This window comes from Tiliqua scincoides, chromosome 2, assembly GCF_035046505.1.
Source record: "Tiliqua scincoides isolate rTilSci1 chromosome 2, rTilSci1.hap2, whole genome shotgun sequence".
NCBI lineage: Eukaryota > Metazoa > Chordata > Lepidosauria > Squamata > Scincidae > Tiliqua > Tiliqua scincoides.
In genome coordinates this window covers 153,084,065-153,107,225 of record NC_089822.1, presented here as the reverse complement: position 1 = coordinate 153,107,225, position 23,161 = coordinate 153,084,065, and the positions used below count along the sequence as shown (strand labels likewise).

General features: G+C 44.4%; 1 protein-coding gene across 1 annotated transcript in view; it reads right to left on the bottom strand.

The window, feature by feature from the left end:
• Positions 1-10,177: 10,177 nt before the first annotated feature.
• The window catches only part of ASPSCR1 (ASPSCR1 tether for SLC2A4, UBX domain containing), a 105,532-nt gene continuing 92,548 nt past the window's right edge, over positions 10,178-23,161 (bottom strand). The window contains exons 13-16 of the mRNA XM_066615323.1: positions 18,789-18,840; positions 16,464-16,533; positions 13,950-14,143; positions 10,178-10,342 (exon numbers count right to left, since the gene is read on the bottom strand). Of these exons, the coding sequence (XP_066471420.1) occupies positions 10,329-10,342; positions 13,950-14,143; positions 16,464-16,533; positions 18,789-18,840 (330 nt within the window). The 3' untranslated portion in view covers positions 10,178-10,328. The remainder of the gene's footprint in view (positions 10,343-13,949; positions 14,144-16,463; positions 16,534-18,788; positions 18,841-23,161) is intronic.

Below are 23,161 nucleotides of genomic sequence, written 5' to 3'. Positions count from 1 at the left end.
CTAGGTGGTTGCATGCTGGTAACGAACAGGGCCAGAATATCACTGCCTTTGACTGACACAATTTGCAAATCAGCAGCCAACCTCAGGAATGCATACCCCGTCTCCTACTTTAGCAACTGTAACCATAGTTTGTGTTGGATCTGCACTCATGGTAACCCAGTTTCTGCAAACCCTGGTTAGTATCAGTGCATATTTAAAATAACCCATGATTAAGGCTGACTAGAGAGAAGATGAACTTTCAGAAAGAAGCAGGCTCTTCAACTGCAGACTATAGCTTATACAGAGCTACTGTTACATCTCTGCAACAGACAAGTATGGCTGTTCTTGTATTAACAGGACCCCTAGCTCTTTTGTTCTCACTTCTGAGCAAACTCCTGTGTTCAACTGTGTATTGTACAAACTGCTACATACCACAAACACATGTGCAGTCCAATCCAGCACACATTCACTGGGAAGTTTTGCTGCATTTTAATAGATTTCAGAATATGTTTAAGATTACATGTATTTAAGGTAGTGGTTCTCAAATCTTTTAGCACCAGGACCCACTTTATAGAATGACCCACCAGAAGTAATATGAAACTGAAAATGATGTCATGGCTAGAAGTAACATCATTAATTTAGGCTTCAAACCTAAGCCATGATTAGCCAAAGGTCCCATTACACAGCACGCTCATGCTGTTATTTTGCATTGCTTGGAATTCAAACATTTCAGCTTGGAAGTCAAAGCAGAATTCACTCTTGGATCTTTCTCCAACGACACAGCCCTCCCCCCTTTCCAGTGTTCCATCTTCCCACCTATTCAGGGCAAAGCACCATTTCTCTTTCCCACTGGGAGTCCGCCCTGCCCAGCAGCTCTGTACCCTGTATTTTCAGCTCTGTATTTTCAATGGCAGGTAAGCTAGGTGCTACACAACCCACCTGAAATTGACTCATGACACACCTAGACAGTTCCAACCCACAGTTTGATAAATACTGGTTTAAGGCTGCATAGGGGAGATGTAATATGCAAGGTTGAGGCTAGAAATTGATAGCAGTGAAAATATCGTTTGAATCAGAATGTGAACAGTCATTTTGTTTTCTCTAGTGCAGGTAGATCCAGGTATTGAAATACTGGCAATGAACAATCTTCACTGTAGGGAATCTGCACTGGTGTGCACACCCCTTCTTCTGGTGTGTGACATTGTAGCTGTGTCATAATACTCAGTGCTGGATCCTGGATGCTCAACAGTGATCTCATGCAGCATTGCTGAACTTTCAGGTTGCCAACCTCTGTGCGGTGAGCCACACAGCTTACAGGGAACCTGGTAATGACAGATTCTCACAAGCAACAGCCTAGAAGTTGCATCTATTGAAAATTCAGCTGTCTTACAGTCTAAACGGGACTCACTCCACAGTATTTTAGAATTAAAGCCTGAGAGATACAAATTATTTTTCTGATGATGATGCTGTCTCCTAATCCACAGGAGCAATAAGCTCAGGGATCAACAGCAGCTTCTACTCTGTTTGATGCTGTCCATCGTACAGAAAAGCAGATGGCCTAGGCAGCTGCTTCACATATAGTGTTACCTTGCATAAAAAAGCTAGAAGCTACCACAAAGTCGGGAAGCTTTGGTGACACACTCAGTTAAATTAATTCCAATTACACAACAAGTGTAAATGTACTACGGAACAGTTAATATGAATTTAAACACACGTACCCACAACAAAGTTAAACTAAAAACACATGTACATTTTTTGTTCTAAATACACTTGCCCGTGGATTTTTAATGGGGTGCCTGGGTTTAGATTTTTCTTCTTAAAATTCAGATTGTGGGACTGAGAAAGAGAGGTATTAAAATGATGCTATTCAATGCAAGCTGAGTAGAACTAACCATCCCCTATACCACAAATGGGTCTGAGAAAGTTGCCACTTTGGGTTCCACAGTACACCGGGCTGTGGAACGTTTATTTCTTTACATAAAACGAAATTGTCAGATAAGTATACTGTGAATGAAATAACAAGCAACATGATGGCTAACAAGACACAGTATTACCTGTTAGCCATCAGTCAGTTCCTTGGGCAGAACCTTCATTTGAAAGCAAGTAGGACTTTCATTCCAGAAATCTAATAATGATGCTATGGCTCTTCTTTGCCCCAGCTACAGTCAAATAGAAACTAGTCACAAACTATTCATGGCCTCTGGGATGAAGTTGTACTTAAGGTGCCTACTTGGAGCATAGACCAACAGACTCCACTAGGCTAGAAATTCCAATTTAAAAGTATTTTCTATCTAGACCAGGGGTGTCTGAACTTTTTAGAAGGAGGGCCACATCATCTCTCTGACACTGTGTCGAGGACCGGTAAAAAAAATTAATTTACATTTCAAATTTGAATAAATTTACATAAATGAATATATTAGAGATGGAACTTACATGAATGAATGAAGGTCTTGCAATAGCTCAAGGCCTATAAAAGGCCTTGCATAAAGCAAGGCCAGCCATTCCTTTGCTGCCACTGCTGCATCACAGGCTTGAAATAGCAAGCAATGGAGGGAGCCCTCATCCCACAGCTCACGCAAGAGGTCAAATAGTTGGCTGTCATGCTGAGAGCAGTTGCATCAGGCCAGCATGGGCTCCAGCAAGTCTCCGGAGGGCCAGAGGCTCATTGGAGTCTGGGGGCTCCCTGAGGGCGAGATTGGAAGTCCCCGAGGACTGCAAGTGGCCCCAGGGCCGGGGTTCGGGCACCCCTAATCTAGACACTCAGTAACCATCAAAATGCGTGAGGCATAACTGACTGATAATTTTTCCTGGAAGACCTACTAGCAGATACTGCAAAGACAGATGTGAAGCTGTTGAAGTAACTGCTGGCTAGAAGAAAGGCAGGCTGAAGAAAACTAATGCCAACTGTAAGTAGGGAGGGAAAGGCAGCTGTTGACGCTTTGCTTGTGCTCAAGAAGGATGGTTTTCCAAAGCAGAGCCTTTGGGAAAGGCAGCTCCAATTGAGGCAAGGCAGGCTATCTTCATGGATCAGATATGCTACCTTTAAAAAGGAAGATGTTATTAAATGCAAGAATGGAAACGACCACTCAAAGCGTGCAATGCTGCACAGCACAAACTTTTGACAGAGTTAAGGATTCTGCTTTAATTTTGAAAGAAGTAACTTCTATTGAACTTCTGGGTGGGATTAAAAAAAAAACACACACACACAACCTCAGCCTTTGAAATATAAGTCAACTGTGCTCAAAGAACAGCCTTCTCATGCCACCATTCCTGCCTGCCATGGGCATCCATTCCTCCACTTGCAATAAAAATACAGAACAAAATTCTGAGTTCTTAAAATACACACACCCTTTCAACTAGTGACCCATATGCTAATGTGTATGATCCACCCTAAGAGCAGAGAGTGAGCATGATTGAGTGCATGCTGTTTGAACACCACACACTGCTGACTGCCTGAATATGCAACTAATCTGACAGTATAAAGATACAAGGGGAGATCCCGGGGGAAACTAGAAAGCAGCTTTGTTGTCAATACAAACTGACCCAAAGGAAACAATTACAAACCTCCAGCACAGAACAGAATGAGAAGAGAGACTGAACCACTGAAACTACACAGATCACAGTCTTCCAGGAGAGGGTAGTAAGGTTAAGGATGGCACTGTTTGGATTTTGTTTCCACCTTGACTTTTGCAGCAGCCACTCCTCCCAGTACACAGATGGCAGGCTCACAGGTAAAGCTACACAAAGTTCAACAGGATTCCATTTTCACTGCTGTTGTCTTACACAGTACTCTCCTCTGGTGGCTCAGTTTTAGGTGACAAAAGATCTGGTCTTTTGCTGTTTTAACTTTTTGCTCCCTGTGCTTGGAAGCTTTTCTTCCTATCTTGTCCCTCCCTTGCCCCTCCCAATTTTCTTCAAAGCAGCTGGAAGCATTTGGAAGTAATTAGACCTGAAGGGAAATTTTGGCCAGTCAGGGAGACAATGACAAGTGCCAGGAACCCTTGGTGCCCCTTTCAGCCACTTTGAGTTCATTCAGATGGTACAATGCTCTGTTGGAAAAGTGGAGGCAAGTAAAAAAAAATGGGCCATGTAAAGTCTACTGATTGGGAAGCAGGTTATTGTGAACCAATACAAAACCTAAACAGTGAGTGGAGAAGGAATGTAATTCAAAGGGAACCTGACTGAAAGGCCTCTCCTGGTCACCATGCTTCATTATATTTACAAGTTATGTACACGTCATGCACAAAAATGTTGTTAAGCTTGTCACCCATCTGACATGAAACCAGTCTGATCATCATCAAGCACATGTCACAAAATAGGATAAGGGGAACACCAAGCAGGAATAAAAAGGTGCAGCACACTTATTTTTGAAAGAGGCACATGCATCTTCCTTTATTTTTACACCAACTGACTATGGAAGAACCAGGGCCTTTAAGTACCCACACTTGCTTCAAGAAAAGGCAATGCTGAGGTAGCTCATTACATACATGTCTCAGTTTGCAGCATTCTGCATGAACTCACAAGTAGTTCTACATAATTTGCCAGTTAGGTGGTCAGCTAGAGGATGCACAGTGGATGTAACTCTATAAAAGTCAGGTCAAGACCAGAAAACTTGGACTTTTCTTATCAAGCAGAATTGCCCCCCCCCCTAAAATAAGGGGGTGTAAACAGAGGTTTATCAGGGATTAGCAGCTAAGATAGTGTCTGTGCAGCAAATGCAAATATATCCAGGGAGGGCAAGAAAGAAAGGCTGCTATCCTATATGCGTCTACCTTGGAGCAAGTTGTACTGAACTCAGTGGAGCTTATTTCTGAAAAGACATGTATATGCTTGCACTGGGACACTCTCCCTGATACTCCAATTAATGACAATGTACAATGCCAAAGCACAACAAAAACGAGAAGTGACAATACAGGTGTGCCGCAGTCTCTGAGGGGGGTTCTGTTCTAGAACCCCCTGCAGATACCTGAATCCACGGATACCAGGGATCCCCCCCCGCCCTCTGGAGGCAAGGGGAGCTGTGCTCCCCTCACCTCCAGAGGTTCTTCCAAACCTTGCAGAGGCTGGTATGTCCACCCATGGCATCTGGGGTTCAGAAAGGTCGTTTAGGCTGAAAAACATCACTTCCAGTTTTTCATGGAAGTGAAAAAACTTCCAGTTTTCAAACTGGAATAATGTTTTTATGCCTTTAAAAGGCATTCGGAGGGCTGAGGAACAAAGGCATAAAAATGTCACTTCTGGTTTTACAAAAAAAAAACAACCCAAAATGACTTTTTTGGGCTAAATGGCCATTCTGAGCCCCAGAGAGGCCACAGGCAGATGTGTGTAGCCCCTGCGAGTCTCAGAAGAGCCTCTAGAGGTGAAAGAAACAGATCTCCTCCAGAGGATGCAGGGGTGTGCACATGGAAGCCACCCACATCCAGGGTTACATAAAATAGATAAGGGATCTGTGGATATGGCGCCCCCCCCCCCGCACAGTACTGTAAAACAAACTGTACTGATGATGTCCTTTTAGGTGCTCAGAGAGTGGAAGGAGAAGAAAGAAAAGCACACAGGCAAGACAATAGCAAAATGTAAATATCCAGTGATGTCCCTTTAAGAGCTTGGAGGAGAAAAGAGCCAGCAGGCACAGTGTCAGTAAAATCCAGGGCTGTCTCTTTCAAAGCTTGCAGGAAGAAGAAGACAAAAGAGCATGCAGGACAAAAGTGCAGAGAATTGTAATGTCCAGGTCCTCAAAAAGTTGAGAACTTAAATATAGGGAATCATGTAACAAGGATCCCCTATACCTTCCTTCTGCTGTAATGCATGCAGTGGCCCTGAAGGTCAAATGAAAACAAGGCTCTAGTCCAGGGGTGTCCAAAGTTTTTGGCCAGAGGGCCACATCAGTTCTCTAACACTGTGTCAGGGGCCGGGAGAAAAAAAAGAATTAATTTACATTTAAAATTTGAATAAATTTACATAAGTGTACATAAATGAATATATTAAAGATGAACTTATATGAATGAATGAAGGTCTTACAATAGCTCAAGGCCTATAAAAGGCCTTGCACAAAGCAAGGCTGGCCTTTCCTTTGCTGCTGCTGCTACTGCATCACAGACGTGAAACAGCAAGAAGTGGAGGGAGCCCTCATCTCATAGCTCATGTGAGAGGTCAAACAGTCGCCCTCATGCTGCGAGCAATTGCGTCGGGCCAGTACGGGCTCCAACAAATCTCTGGAGGGCCAGAGGCTCATTGGAGACTGGGGGCTTTCTGAGGGCCGCATTGAGAGGCCTCGAGGGCCGCATGTGGCCCCAGGGCCGGGGTTTGGGCACCCCTGCTCTAGTCAAAAGGGTGAAATTCTTGGTATAAGAATTTCATATTGTGTTTCATCTTGTGTTGGTATAACAAACTAAAGCATGTGCTAAACTGAGGACCAGCATCTCCCTTTCTATCAGCATGTGTAGGTTTGACATTTCCTGACAAACTAGGAAAAAACAACAACATACGGGTACTTAGAAGTGAAATATAAATTAAGAAACTGAGTATGATGGGGAAAAGTTAAAGGAAGTCACTGTGATAACAAATAATTATGTCAAAAATAAATGATTCTGGATATTATTTTAAAGGAAGCCATGTTGAAAAGAAAATATATCTCATTCAATTATTATAAATCAAGATGAAAAATACTGCATGTATGATTCATTCTATTAAATCATTACTCTTTCAGAAAAGTACAATATAATATTATGTGCAGATGGTATATTGCAAAAACTTAATAGAACATAACAATTCAGTGTACGTGAAGAATGCCACTTTTACGCATATGTAGAAGTCCTTTTATTAGTGAATCTGGCAGAAAACAATTGTTTTTATAACAACCTAGATGAAGGTGTGATAGCTTAATTTAAAAAACAACTACTCCCATAATGTACCTAAGCTATGGCACCCAACTGAAAATGTGCAAATGACTGTAAATGCTAAACGTGAAACACTGGAAATCTAATGGTTTGCTGTGTATCATGAAATTGCTAAAGAAAACACCATCCTTAGCTAAAATCAATAAGCTAAGTGGATTGATAAGATTCCAAATGGAAACAGAACTTGAAGTGAATAGAAGCCCTTTGCTGCATATTGGAACAATCATTGTAAAGGTTTTCAATTAGAAAAACATGTTTGTTTCTGTTTAGTAATACATTGTTATATAGTGATAATAAAATAAAAATGAAAAATGTTTTCATTAATGAGCAGCAAACATCAGAGGTCTGATACCAGTGTAATTTTGACCATAAACAATTTGTGCTAAGAAGCTAGTGATGGTTTCACCCTGAAGCCCCTCTTCAATTACATTTCACCCAAGAGCTGGTTTGGGAATAAGGTCAGAGGCCTGCTATTGATATGGGGAAGGCTCAATGCTATCTTGGCAAGTTTCTGGAAGACCCAATAGTAGTGGGTGGCATGGTAAGGCACCTGACAGAGCAGTGGACCCTCTGAAACTGCTGCTAGGCAGTGGTAGTGTGCTATTACTTCCTATTCAGCCTCTGTACTCAAATGTCACAGTGGGATGGCAGCAGGCAACAGCTTCTGTTTCTTCTCATTTACTGCAGCTTATACCCAGAGGGAGAGGGCAGATGAGCAAGCAGGCATTGGTGGAAAAGAGAAGCAACAGCAGCCACTGCTTACCTGACTGGTGATGGCAAGCAGGCCAAGGAACAGCAGCTGTTACTGCTGGTTTGTTGGATGTAGGATAGGGAAGTTCCATGGCAGGCTGTGTATAAAGGGGAAGCGAGGTCAGCTGCCTCTTGTCTGGGAGCTCACACAAACTTGGACCTGGCCTGGCCTTCTGGGCTGGGGCATGGAAAGGACCCTGGGGAGACCTCACCCTTAAGACATCAGTCTAGTGGGAAGCAGAGTGGAAACAGACAATGTGGAAATGAAATGTGGTTTGCACACAGAACCGTTGTGAGTGAAGAGTATCAGGGCCACCATCCCGTAGGTTGACTTAGCCATGGATATGACTGTCTTCCTAAAGCTGCAAAAGTGAGTGTGGGTACATGAACAGGGCATTTAAAAAATGTCAAGCTCAGGCAGAGAAGAAAACGATGGCAAAAAATCTCAGGTAATGAAAATAATGACTAAAGTTGAATTAGACCCTGATACCGACCTAGTGCACAAAAGTCTGAAGAATCAAAAATTGAAATCTAAGAATAAAAACAAAAAAAATGAACTTAACAAGCTGAGATAGGTTACAGTGCATCAAGCTGACCAAGACAAGTCCTTCAAGTATCCAGGATAGTTACAGTCACCTCCTGAATCAGCTAAAGTTGGCTAATGAAGAGGTAGAAGAGTAGAAAAAAAGAGATATTTATTCCTATCACAATAGATGCAGACTATAAAAGGCAGTCCAGGAAAAAAAATGACAGGCAGAAATATGGAATTATACATCACTATGCATTCCTACTGGCCAAAAACTGACTAGCATGTGGATCCAGTGGATGCCATATTGGCTACCATGGAGGATGTCAGAAAACCAGGCTTTCTGAGACTGCTCCAGGATCAGAGGAGGGCAAAATGAGAAAGAAAATGCTGATGGTCCAAATAAAGGCTCAGAGGGAAGAAATGGAAGAAATTGTAGGTATTTTTCCATATGCTGAAGCCACTGGAAACCTATTGGTAAGTGGAATATGGCATACAGAAGAAATCACATCTGACAAATAAAAACCTGGATCTGAAAAAGTTGCTAGAAGAATGAGAGGATGCTGAAAACACACCTCAGAATTTACATAAAGTAAGTCCAGGATTATGAAGCAAATCAAGCCAGCATAGAAACCAAAAAGCAGCAGTATGAATTCACCAGGCAAGTCTCTATCCAAAAAAGAGAAGAGAAATTTCAGGGAGGAATGAAATATCACAGCACACCCAAAATCTCATTATGGGCCTTAAGTACAGAAATGTCGCTGCCATAGTCCTCACATTCATGCCTCTATATGTGCCTCAGCTAGGCAGAGTTACATTAATGACAGCCATGAAGTACACTATTTTTACTTACCTCTAACTGGCACTTTAGAAGTCTTTAAAAAACATAATGAAGACTTGAAATGACATCATATTTGCCATTATTTTGAACTGTTTGCAGCAATATGGCAGGGATTCAACTTTTCTCACTGTGAAATAAAATGTTCTGAAGAACTTCAGCCTCACTAAGTAGTCCCAGGTCCTAAGTGATTCTCCATCTAGATCTATCAACATGTTATAAAACCTGAAGAAGACATCTTGCAGCCAGTATCAGTAATGTCCGCAAATAAGAGCATTCAGGACCTGTCAGGCATAAAGCCCCCGGCTATGAGAAGCAAACCTCCAACATAGGCAGCAGCAACAAATTTATATTACATGGAGGTGATAATCCACCAAACAAGTTTCACATCACCCTATGTCAGTGGTATTCAAACTGGGGCGTCACGATGCCCCAGCCTGAGGGCCCTGGTCTCTTTCCCCTTAAGGGGTGGGGGCAGCCAAGAGGCAGGGAGGAGGCAGTGGCGTGATCCCCAGGATCACACCGCTCAGGGGCTGCAGGGGCTTGCCTCCTGCAGCCTTCCAGGGGTGCGGGGAGCACTGCGCAACCTTCTGCAGGGCTCCCCAGGTCAGGGAAAGTGAGAGTGGAGAGATCGCGCTCTGCTTCCGGTTTAGTGGAGGCAGCGCGTGATCTCTCCACTCTCACTTTCCCTGACCTGGGGAGCCCTGCAGGCGCTCGCGCAGGGCTCCCCGCACCCAGGGAAGGCTGCTGCAGGGACTGCAGGGTACGCCCCAGTCCCTGCAGCCCCCTGAGCGATGCGATCCTGGGGATTGGGTTGCTGCCTACCCTCTGCCCTTGCTGCCTCCCCCTCCGCCCCCACAAAGACTTACTGCAGGTTTCAAACTCCCAGAGAGTTTGAAAACCGCAGCCCTATGTGAACAGGGCCCCAATCCAAAGTTTAACCAGCAGATCTTTAAGCACCTCTTCTGTATAATCAGGGACAAGGCCTGAACATTCCAGCACCTACACAAAAGCAGCAAGTGAGTTTCACAAATTTTTGTGCCTATTTTCCAAGTGTTATTTGAAAATTCAGTAAGCAAGGGACCTCTTTCTGCTTTACCCAAATGCCTAAATTCACAATCAGAACATAACACTACAGAGAGGACTTCTCTCACTCATTTCTAACACAGCAGAATTGGCAACAGAAAGTGGTGAATTGCAATTTTATTCTGTAAAAGTCAATTTGTTGGGTTATGCATCTCTCTGTCCTACATACAGCTCACGGAAAGGAAATGGTGCACATGAGCCTGTTGCCTCTCAGCCAGGCGGTAGCTCTCCAAAGATAGGTACTGCATGCCTTTCATCTCTTTCCACCTGAAATGCAAACACAAGTCAAGAATGATAACCTCTGCAACCATCTCTGCTATGGTGGAGCTTTCACACTGCCCAGCTTCCAAGAGCCTCCCCAATTTACTTCTTCAAATAGTGCATCATTAGCCTGTGGAATTCATTAGAACATAAGAACATAAGAACAGCCCCACTGGATCAGGCCATAGGCCCATCTAGTCCAGCTTCCTGTATCTCACAGCGGCCCACCAAATGCCCCAGGGAGCACACCAGATAACAAGAGACCTCATCCTGGAGGTTGCGCATACACATCATGGCTTGTACCCCATAATGGATTTTTCCTCCAGAAACTTGTCCAATCCCCTTTTAAAGGCGTCTAGGGTAGACGCCAGCACCACATCCTGTGGCAAGGTGTTCCACAGACCGACCACACGCTGAGTAAAGAAATATTTTCTTTTGTCTGTCCTAACCCGCCCAACACTCAATTTTAGTGGATGTCCCCTGGTTCTGGTATTATGTGAGAGTGTAAAGAGCATCTCCCTATCCACTCTGTCCATCCCCTGCATAATTTTGTATGTCTCAATCATGTCCCCCCTCAAGCGTCTCTTTTCTAGGCTGAAGAGGCCAAACGCCGTAGCCTTTCCTCATAAGGAAGGTGCCCCAGCCCCGTAATCATCTTAGTCGCTCTCTTTTGCACCTTTTCCATTTCAACTATGTCTTTTTTGAGATGCGGCAACCAGAACTGGACACAATACTCCAGGTGTGGCCTTACCATAGATTTGTACAACGGCATTATAATACTAGCCGTTTTGTTCTCAATACCCTTCCTAATGATCCCAAGCATAGAATTGGCCTTCTTCACTGCCGCCGCACATTGGGTCAACACTTTCATCGACCTGTCCACCACCACCCCAAGATCTCTCTCCTGATCTGTCACAGACAGCTCAGAACCCATCAGCCTATATCTAAAGTTTTGATTTTTTGCCCCAATGTGCATGACTTTACACTTACTGACATTGAAGCGCATCTGCCATTTTGCTGCCCATTCTGCCAGTCTGGAGAGATCCTTCTGGAGCTCCTCACAATCACTTCTGGTCTTTACCACTCGGAAAAGTTTGGTGTCGTCTGCAAACTTAGCCACTTCACTGCCCAACCCTGTCTCCAGGTCATTTATGAAGAGGTTGAAAAGCACCGGTCCCAGGACAGATCCTTGGGGCACACCGCTTTTCACCTCTCTCCATTGTGAAAATTGCCCATTGACACCCACTCTCTGCTTCCTGGCCTCCAACCAGTTCTCAATCCACGAGAGGACCTGTCCTCTAATTCCCTGACTGTGGAGTTTTTTCAGTAGCCTTTGGTGAGGGACCGTGTCAAACGCCTTCAGAAAGTCCAGATATATAATGTCCACGGGTTCTCCCACATCCACATGCCTGTTGACCTTTTCAAAGAATTCTATAAGGTTCGTGAGGCAAGACTTACCCTTACAGAAGCCATGCTGACTCTCCCTCAGCAAGGCCTGTTCGTCTATGTGTTTTGAGATCCTATCTTTGATGAGGCATTCCACCATCTTACCCGGTATGGATGTTAGGCTGACCGGCCTATAGTTTCCCGGGTCCCCCCTCTTTCCCTTTTTAAAAATAGGCGTGACATTTGCTATCCTCCAATCTTCTGGCACCGTGGCCGTTTTGAGGGACAAGTTGCATAACTTAGTCAAGAGATCTGCAACTTCATTCTTCAATTCCTTAATAATCCTTGGGTGGATGCCATCAGGGCCCGGTGACTTATTGATCTTTAATTTATCAATGAGGTCTGAAACATCTTCTCTTTTAACCTCTATCTGACTTAACTCCTCGGTTAGGAGGGGCCGTTCGGGCAGCGGTATCTGCCCGAGGTCTTCCGCCGTGAAGACAGATGCAAAGAACTCATTTAATTTCTCTGCCATCTCTAAGTCTCCTTTTATCTCCCCTTTCCCTCCCTCACCATCCAGAGGGCCAACCGCTTCTCTGGCGGGTTTCCTGCTTCTAACATATTTGAAGAAGCTTTTATTATTCCCCTTAATGTTGCTGGCCATGCGTTCCTCATAGTCTCTCTTGGCCTCCCATATCACCTTCTTACATTTCTTTTGCCACAGTTTATGTTCCTTTTTATTCTCCTCATTAGGGCAAGACTTCCTCATTGCCACAAGATGTAGTGATGGTCACCAGCTTGAAAGGTTTTAACATGGAAAGGGACATATTCATGGAGTACAAAGGTCTATCAATGGTGGCTGGTGGCTATGCACAGATGTGTAGCTGAGGGGGAATCACAGGGGTCATAGGACCCCAGGCGGCACTCTCCCAAGGGCAGCAATGCCACCCCCGCCATGGTGCTCCAGTCACTGCAGTCCTGCCCACCCTCACTTGCAGCTGAGCTGCTTGAAGTGAGGCCGCCCACAGAAGTGGCCAGCTTTGTTCCGAGTAGCACGCAACCATGCTGCGAATGACTGTAGAGGTGGGCAGATTTTCTTGCCTGTCCTTGCAGCCTCACTCGGTACGGTTGGTCAGAGCTTCCAAAGAAGTGCCTGGCTTCGCTCCGACTGCACCAGAAGTAATTGTAGTGATGTCACTGCAATTACTTCTGGGGTGCCAGGCTGACTAGTGTGCCCCAAGGCGGCATGCCAGTCAGCTATGCAGCTGGTTATGTGCTACCTCCAGATTCACTGACAGTATGCCTCTGAATACTAGTTGCAGGGGATAACGGAAGGAGAGAAATAATCTCTCCTGCTTGTGGGCTTCCTGGGGCAGCTTGTTAGACATTGTGGGAAACTGGATGATGATCTAGATGGGCCTTTGGCCTGATCTAGCAGAGCTATTCTTATGTTCTTAATTTCCAACAATATGTATGCCCAAACTTAAATCTTGATAGCATGTCTGAATATTACAGGGTATTGCTGGATAAGAGACTATACACCAGTGATTTTCAACCTTGTTGTTTCACAACACACTGACAAGGTACTAAAATGGTCAAGGCACACCATCAGTCTTTTGACAATTGACAAGGCACACTGTGCTGTTGGTGGAGGGCTCACATCTCCCAATGGCCCTATTAATAAATGATCCTCCCTCAAACTCCTGTGGCACACCAGTGTGCCATGGCACAGTAGTTGAAAATGGTTGCTCTACACAGAGCTACATTTCAAAACAAGGACAAATGTATGTATCGTTTCAGAAATGGGTAATGGGAAAGGCCTATGGGTATGGTGCAAGGGAAAGCAAAGTTGATCTGCTTTCACAAAGTTACTTCCCAGCCCCTACTAATGATATTCAGATACTACATCAAAGCAAAATCTATTCCCAGAGCCTTCAGGGAATTTTTTTCTCTTAACATTTTGGCAGTTATTTTTTCCAACATTATCCCACTTCCAGTTCCTCAGAGAAAGAAATTAAAAAAAAAAAGTCATCCCACAAAACTTAAAGTAAAAACAATTTTTCTGTGATCTTAGAGTCACATGGTGGTCAACAATGCTTTACACTTCACATGCCTTTGCAAAACTTGGGTCTGAAACCCATGTGTGCACCAGACTCCCACAAAAATCCTTCTTTCCTAAGGAAGGCCCATGAGAGAATGCATCTCCCTGCAACATTTAGCATTATACCTGGCAGCTTCAGCCACTTCGGCACTTTTCCAGATGGAGTCCTCCTTGCTTCTGACTGTGGTACTGCAAGAGCTGGTGCTGTTTCTGAGCGCCTCACCACTACACTCTCAGTAGCCTCATTTGGCTCTGGTGGGGAAGCAAGAACGGGTTCTAAACTTGGTTGAGTAGGATGAGTTGTTGATTTGGGCAAAGATCTGGAAGACAAAAATTAGATGTCCATACTGGTCTCCATATGTTAGACCTACGCTCCTGGTTGCTTTACATTTTGAATTCTATTGCAAAAATCAAAGGCCTAGGAACAGGGGTGTCAAACATACAAGGCTCATGGGCCATATCCAGCCCACAGAAGTTCTTTATCCTGCCCATGGGATAATCAAGCTCTCCCAGCGCCACACTTGCAGCAATGCTGCTTCTACTGAAGCTCTAGGAGGGAAAGACAGAAGGAGGCCTCAGAAGACAAGGAATGCTACATGGGAAGGGGCAGATCAAAAGGGGTGAGAAAGGGAGAGGCTGCTGAGGGAGAGTGCAATTATCACATGGGTTGCCCTTTCAGCAGTGTTGCTTCTGCCCAGCGGCGTCATGAGAATTAGCATCACCCTGTGCGGAAGGCCTGCGCATCACCCCATGCAGTGGGCGGGGCAACGCCCCAGGTGGTGGGCATGGTGATCGCCCCACCCTCACTGGTTTTTTGGCTGTACCTTTTGTTAGAACACAGATATTTCAATGTGGTTTGTTTCAATGCATTCTGCATGAAATTACACATTGATTGATATATAACATGATGGTCTTATTCCTCCAAATTCTGATTTTAGTGATTTTGAAAACTTGTAGAGTGTCTCACACGCACACCCCGTGTCAACTTACTAACACCTTATTGCAGCAGTTCTCAAACTTTTAGCACTGGGACCCACTTTTTAGAATGACAATCTGTCCAGGACCCATTGGAAGTGATGTCATAGCCAGAAGTGACATCATCAAGCAAATTAAAATAAATAATTCTAAATAATTAAATTAAAATGAAAGAAATAATTAAATAAGGGGGAGGCAGCCCTGTACCACCAAGTGAATCTACTCTGAAGTAAGTCCTATTGTGGTTAATGGGGATTACTCTCAGGAAAGTGTGGGTAGGATTGCAGCCTCAGAGCCCACTCCTATGCATGTCTACTCTGAAGTAAGTCCCACTGTGGTCAATGGGGCTTACTCTCAGGAAAGTGCGGGTAGGATTGCAGCCTGTGAGCCCAATCCTATGCATGTCTACTCAGAAGTAAGTCCCATAGTGGCCAATGGAGCTTACTCTGTAGACTGCCTGCAATAACAACCCCCCCAAAAAAGTATCAGTGAGATTTTCAGCCCTCCCCAGTGCCCAGTTTAAAGTTCTTCTATTTAAGGTATATCAATACAAAGACACACCTGGCTTTTCAAGCGCAAAATAGAAAACTTCCCCTTACCAGTTGAAGCCTCTTTTTGGTCCGTTTTAGTGGAGGGGGGGGGAGGCTACCTTCTGGAGCTGCCTTCTGGAGCAGCTCCAACGGATCAGGACCATTCTGGTGTCCTCACATTCCCCTTTGCCTGGCCTGACCATCAGCCAAGGCTAGTCTGCCTACTCGCAGGTAAACGTGACCATGAGGCTGCTTTGCTTTCCATAGAGCTCAATAGGGCAGCTGGGAGGCAGGGACCTCCTTCTTGGGTGTTTTTGGGGGCTGCATTCATTGGATCAGGACCATTCTGATGTTGTTGGAGTCCTCTCAGCCTGCTTTTTCCGATGGACTATAGCAAGTGCACCTACTCACGAGTAAACACGAAATATGGCTCACTTTCACTTTCCATAGGGATCCATTCATTTTTTCTTTACGGTTTTTTGGCCATAACTTTTGAATGAAAAGAGCTATTTCAATTCTTTTTTTTGCATTGCGTTCCGCTGGACATGCCACATCCAACAGTGAATGGCATGATGGGCTAGCTCCGAAAGGCGCGATGTTAGCCAGTCACCCCCCCCGGGCGCATCACCCCCCTGGAGTGTCACCCGGTGCAGTCCGCACCCCCTGCACTCCGCTAGCGACACCACTGCTTCTGCCAAGGTGTCATTTCATAATGCACCTCTCAACTGCTGAGATGCGAAGTGATCCCCCTGCAGAAGAAGTGTAGCTGAAAGGGCGGCCCACATGATAATTTGGTTCTCCCATATTTTGAAAATATGATAAAGATTTGCATATTTTCTATCATGTGCAGCTAATACATTCCTACATTAGAACAAAGTAATTATTTCCGGCCATCATCTGCTTAATGGCCCTCACTTCTGGCCCTCAGCAGGCACCAGCTATTTGGCCCATGGTATGAAATGAATTTGACACCCCTGGCTTAGGGGTTGCTTGTTAGCAAAACTCTTCATGATTTGGTAATATGAGGTTGCCTCTTCATTCAGATGGGATTTGTCACCTGCTTTCAAACTCACCACTGAGAGAGCTGACCATCAGCTCCATGTTAAAAAAAGCATTATTCACAATGTCTGCTTACCTAGCTACTAAGAGGTCAGCTTCAGAAGGAGCCACAGCAGATTCCAGCAGGTCTGGCCTCAGATAGTGATCTGTAACACACACAGTTCACATTCGCGAATAAACAATTCTTCTCCTGCACCACACTGCTTCAAAGCAATGAAGTCCCATGATGCGCCTTTTATTTTTATTTTGTCTCCATTTTTATATGAAACTAATGACTCTTAAGCCAGACTAAGCCCCTCAGCCCTCTTCTCCAAACCTGTGACACACTCATCTAAACTTCTGATATGTACCCTAAAGAACACTCCTCTGTCTTATATCCAACTCTATAGATTGTTCAAGTGAAAGTTGTTATTATTGTTGTTATTATTATTAACAGTATTTATATACTGCTTTTCAACGGAAAGTTCACAAAGTGGTTTACAGAGAAAATCAAACAAACTAATGGAAAGTTATAACATTAACAAAAACAGGACTGCCAGACAAGCAGAGATGGTGTCTCATCCTGTGTGTATCTTTTATCATTTCTTTCTAGAGCAGTGTTTCTCAAACTGTAGGTCGGGCCCCACTAGGTGAGTTCCAAGCCAATTTCAGATGGGTCCCCATTTACTTCAGTATTTTATTTTTAATATATTAGACTTGATGCTACCATAGTATGTGACTGCATTTGGGGAAATGTTACAGATCTGTACTTTTAATAGGCTACTATGTATATGCTTTGAACAACGTCAATGAGGCTTACTCTCGGGTAAGTGTGGGTAGGATTGCAGCATAGGACATAAAAAATTTTCCCGCTTGATGATGTCACTTCTGGTCATAACATCACTTCCGTTGGGTCCTGACAGATTTTCATTCTAAAAAGTAGGTCCTGGTGCTAAAAGTTTGAGAAACACTGCTCTATATGATTTAATACTACTGACCATTTCCTAATAAACTACACCATTAAGAGAGACTTCTAAGAGAGTTATCTGCAGACAGCATCACAGTTCTACTCTGATCTCTCCTGCAAACAAATTCTGTTAAATCCCACTCAGCTATTGTGGTTAGTTCTCCTGTATTTTATAGATAAAACACTTGTCCTCCACTTGCAGTGAATCATGCCTTGAAGCAATTGTGAAGTGTTAGTGTTTAATGTGCCTGATGAATTGATCCCCCTAAGCTGTGCAGCCACATGGCCATGTAGTTCGAAGCCAAACTCCATGCAGTTCAGAGCTTGGCTGAACCAAAAGTCAACAATGCTGTATCGCCAAATGGCCCCACCCCACCATGAAGCAAACAAAGGGATCCGTCCAGCAGTGCAGACCCCTTATAGGGAATATTGTTCTGAGGTCGACCTGCCTCTGGAAAGTCAAAGCATCAGAGAAAGTTATATCCCTCTCTCACTGTTGCTCTCCTGTAACCAGTATCCAGAAGCATGTTGCCTTTGAATCTAAAGGTAGTGCACAGCCCTCATGATTAGTAGCCACTAATAGAAATGTCCTTCAATAATTTGTTCAATCCCATTTTAAAGCCATCCAAGCTAGTGATGTTTTGTGGCAACTAATTCCACAGACTAATTACATACTGTGTGAAGTATCACCTTGTTTTGTTCATCCTAGATCACTTGCCAATTTGTTTAATTGAATGACCCCTAGTTCTAGTAATTGTTAGAGGGAGAAAAACTTCTGTCTCCACTCTCTCCCCATACCATGTATAATTTTGTAAGTCCCAATCATGCCCCCATTTAATAGTCTTCTTTCCAAGCTTAACAAAACTACAAATGATGTAACCTTACCTGAAAAGGTGCCCTATGATCATATGGTTGCCCTCTTGTGCACTTTTTCAAGTTCTACAATATCCTTCTTGAGGTGTGGAGACCAGAACTGTACCCTGAACTGAATCTGGAGTTGTATTCCAAATGTGGCTTTGCCAGATTATATAGGAACAATATAATATTTGAAGTTTGAGTCTCGATACCATTCTTAATGACCCCACATCTCTACTTGAAAACAAGCCTTATCTCCCTCTCCCCAAGCATGAAGAGAAAATTTTTTGGTCTGTATTCAAATGGCACCAATAAACAGAAGTGTGATTCAAATTCATTTTACCTTAAAACAGAAAGAATGTTCTGCTTACAAACAATTTTCACTATGACCAACTACTAATCTGGATAAATGTGAAGCTGATAGTTCAGGGCTTATAGATTAGACAATAGAATCTATCAGCAGTTCACTTATTTCCTATTCTACCCCTCTAACATGCTAACTGCTAATACTGACTAAAGCCAGGGATACATAAACGTTGATGCTCATGCAGCAGTGGTGCAATCACTTAGGGGCAGAAACAAGAAAGAAAGGCTACTCACCACTGTGCTTTTCAGAACCAAAGTGTACAACAGCAGCAGGAAAGAGGTTAGCCTGGAGCAAAAGAGAAACCCTAGGGTTAGAGGAAACCACAGGAAGAGCTAGAATGCCTGTGATCAGCTATGGAAAGTAAGTACATGCCCACAAATGCACGGAGGAGAATGGCACTGTCTCATTTGTGTGTGATTGGAGTAGGAAACCATCAATATGCATTTGTCAATACTTTGCATCTCAAGAATATCAAGCCTCTATGCTGACAACAAAGCCAATTTAAATATGGACAATCACACCATAACTTATTGTGCCTCTTCGCTGGCAGAACAAGGGCTTCACCAGCACACTTACAAACATGCTGTAAAGCACATTGTGACAGCGTTGTAGTTAGAAGCATCGGTGGGAAGGCCTAAGTCGTCCCATTAGCACTAGCACAGGAACCAGTGTGCATCAGAGTAGGTAAACTCAATGCCAAGCAGCAGAGGATGGGGAGGGCAAGGAGACGGTGGAATGGGGCAGAGAGTGGGCAGATTGGGTCTCAGAAGGGGGGGCGAAATTGGTGGTGTTAGCGTGCACCATATCCCATCCCCTTTCCGGGCCAGATCCACTTGGACCAAAAATTGGTGTGGGAGAATGTCAGTAGGATTGGACTGTTAATTTCAAGTAAATCAGGCCTTATTCCCCCTAATATTTTTCAGCCATACCTTCTGAAGTTGGATTTGTGAAAATAAAAATGAAAAGTAATTACAGAAACTAGGCAGGCCTGTCTTGCTTGCTGCCATTATGAAAAGCCCAGTTGATATCTAAGGAGACCATGGCTGGCTTTGCCAGTCTAGCTACAGACTCTGAAGCTCTCTAAAAACCTTTAGAGAAATCTTACAGTTCTGATATTGTCTTAACCAACTGGAACCTCCTAAGCCAGGGCTTTTCACACTGGGGCGTCGTGACGCCCCAGCCTGTGGGCCCTGGCCTGTTTCCCCTTAAGGGGTGGGGGCAGCCAGGAGGCAGGAATGAAGCAGCGGCATAATCCTCAGGATCGCGCCGCTCAGGGGGGCTGCAGGGGCTTGGGTACACTTACCAGAGCCTCCTGCAGCCTCCTGGGGGTGCAGGGAGCCCTATGCGGCTGTCCGCAGGGCTCCCTGAAGCTTGACAAGTGGAGTGATCACACTCTGCTTCTGCTAACCCAGAAGCAGAGCTCATTTGCACCACTTTCACTTGTGAAGCATCAGGGAGCCCTGCGGACAGCTGCGCAGGGCTCCCCTTCCCCCCGCCGCCTCCTTCCTGCCCCTGCAAAAACTTACTGCGGCTTTCAAACTCCCTGGGAGTTTGAAAACTGCAGTCCTAAGCCATCACTGTTTTCTGAAGCGAAGTTTCTTTCAATAGCAGAATACAAAATACGCAACAACACACAGCAACACTTGTGAAGAGTGCACAAATATATAGTTTGTGCAGAATACAAGTGAGCTGGGCCTTGATCCTTTCCTATTGGCATGTATTTAAAAAGTAAAACCTGCGTCTTTCCAAACGTGTTTTTTTTAAATATAATAGTTTAAATTAGAATAAAATTTCACAATTAGAAACGTAAAAGCAAACTGAGGCATAAAGAAAATTCAAACATCATATCACAAGCTTTTCAACAGAGAGATTCTACTTTGCACTATGAATACAGTTGTGCATCGCTTAGCAACAGGGATGCACCCCTGTTGTCAAGCAAGACTTGACACTATACAAAGCCTCTGAAGACAAGGAGAAGCTGTGCTCCCCTCACCCCTGGAGTCTTTTCTGAGCCTTGCAGAGGCAGCCTACAACTGTGCACTGTCGCTGTGAGGCTCATAATGCCCGAATTGCACAAGAGATGTGTTGTGTCGCTCGTGCGATTTGGGCATTCTGAGCCTCACAGCAACAGCGCACAGTCGCACACTGCCTCTGTGAGGCTCAGAAAAGCCTCCGGAGGTGAGGGGAGCAGAGCTCCCCTCAGCTTCGGAGGTTTGGGGTGTGTGTGCAGGGACCAGTGGCAGCAACACATATGCGGCCCGTCACTGGTCAGAGTGTCGCAAAGTGACACTCAGCTGTATATCCGATAATCCTCAGGACTTCCCCATTTTGTATTTTCTTGGAAATTCATTCTGTTCCAACATTAGATATAGGGACACCCAATAAATTGGTGAGTTGTTTTGACTCAAACCAAAATCTTCTTGTATCACATTTTATACACGAGCATCCTTTCCCACATTTTCTTCTCCAATGTTCAACTGGTGGAAGAGCTGCTAAAAGGACAAAGAGGCACCTTATAACATGGTAGCTCTTTGACATATTACAAGTGGATAGCAATTGTTCCTATTCACTCCAGTACAATGTTCCTCCCAGTGATCATTTGCTGGTGCTGCTTTTGTGTGTGATTGTTTAGTTTGCAAGCCTTCTGGGATAGGAAAAGGAAACCATATTCACACTCCTTTTGCTATATAAACTGCTTTGAGAACTTTTGCTGATGTTGAACAGCCGTACATACAATCATTATTCAGTATTATGCTATCAATAGTTGTGCTATGACTAGCGTTAGCAACCTTCAGTCCCGAAAGACTATGGTATTGCGCTCTGAATGGTGGTTCTGGAACAGCGTCTAGTGTGGCTGAAAAGGCCGATTCGGGAGTGACAATCCCTTGCACACTGGGAGCAAGTGCAGTCTGTCCCTGGTCTGTCTCCCTGGCTATGGGCCTTCCTTCTTTGCCTCTGCCTCAGACTGTTGGCCAAGTGTCTCTTCAAACTGGGAAAGGCCATGCTGCACAGCCTGCCTCCAAGCGGGCCACTCAGAGGCCAGGGTTTCCCACTTGTTGAGGTCCACTCCTAAGGCCTTCAGATCCCTCTTGCAGATGTCCTTGTATCACAGCTGTGGTCTACCTGTAGGGTGCTTTCCTTGCACGAGTTCTCCATAGAGGAGATCCTTTGGGATCCGGCCATCATCCATTCTCACGACATGACCGAGTCAACGCAGGCGCCTCTGTTTCAGCAGTGCATACATGCTAGGGATTTCAGCACATTCCAGGACTGTGTTGTTTGGAACTTTGTCCTGCCAGGTGATGCTGAGAATGCGTCGGAGGCAGCGCATGTGGAAAGCATTCAGTTTCCTCTCCTGTTGTGAGCGAAGAGTCCATGACTTGCTGCAGTACAGAAGTGTACTCAGGATGCAAGCTCTGTAAACCTGGATCTTGGTATGTTCCGTCAGCTTCTTGTTGGACCAGACTCTCTTTCTGAGTCTGGAAAACGTGGTAGCTGCTTTACCGATGCGTTTGTTTAGCTCGGTATCGAGAGAAAGAGTGTCGGAGATTGTTGAGCCAAGGTACACAAAGTCATGGACAACCTCCAGTTCATGTGCAGAGATTGTAATGCAGGGAGGTGAGTCCACATCCTGAACCATGACCTGTGTTTTCTTCAGGCTGATCGTCAGTCCAAAATCTTGGCAGGCCTTGCTAAAACGATCTATGAGCTGCTGGAGATCTTTGGCAGAGTGGGTAGTGACAGCTGCATTTCAGCTAGACTTTGGACTTTGCTCTCAGTCTGGAGAGGCTGAAGAGCTTTCCATCTGATCTGGTCTATGACTAATGCATTAGATAATTAATTTGCAATTTTCCCCCAATGTTTATTACATCCTTTAAATTGCCTACGAAAAAGAATTAATGGATCCACTGGGATCTGTTGCATCTTTTATGCGTGCTGTGAAGCTGATTTTAATGGGATCAGAGAACAAACGTCACTTTCTATTACTAAAGGAGAAACAGTCCAAGACGGATAGGATTTTTGAAAAGCAAGATACTGAAGGCACAATTACAAACAGTTCCTATGAAAAGAATACTTGGGGAAATGTCTAAGGAAACCAGAGTGGCTGCACAAAGGCTTTCTGAAAAGTTGAGAACCCAGAGGACATGTAAAAGAAATGAAAGGAGGGACAGACAATTAACAATAGTATAGCCCACACCTGCCAGGATGGTGTAATGAAGGCTAAAGCACAGAGTGAGCGAGGCTGGTGAGGAAGGCCAAAGATAAACTTTTTTTTCTTTTTTTTAAATGTCTGAAAGAAAAGGAAGGTCAAGGAAGTGTAGGAGAAGTGCTGTCTTCTCCTGTTGTGTTGAGAAGATGGGGAAGTGCTGATGGTGAGAAGGCAGAGCTGCTCAAGTACTATTTTTCATCTGCCTTCTCCCACAAGGGGAAGGTGGCCCAATCTACACACTGTGCTAATAACTGGGGTCATTGCAACTATGAATAGGTAAAGAGATGGTAAAGGAACACCTAGTGACTTTCAATGAATCAAGATAAAAGGACTGGATGGACTATATCCAGCTAGTGGATGTGAAATTGTAGCTGCTATCTATAATAGTTGAAAATG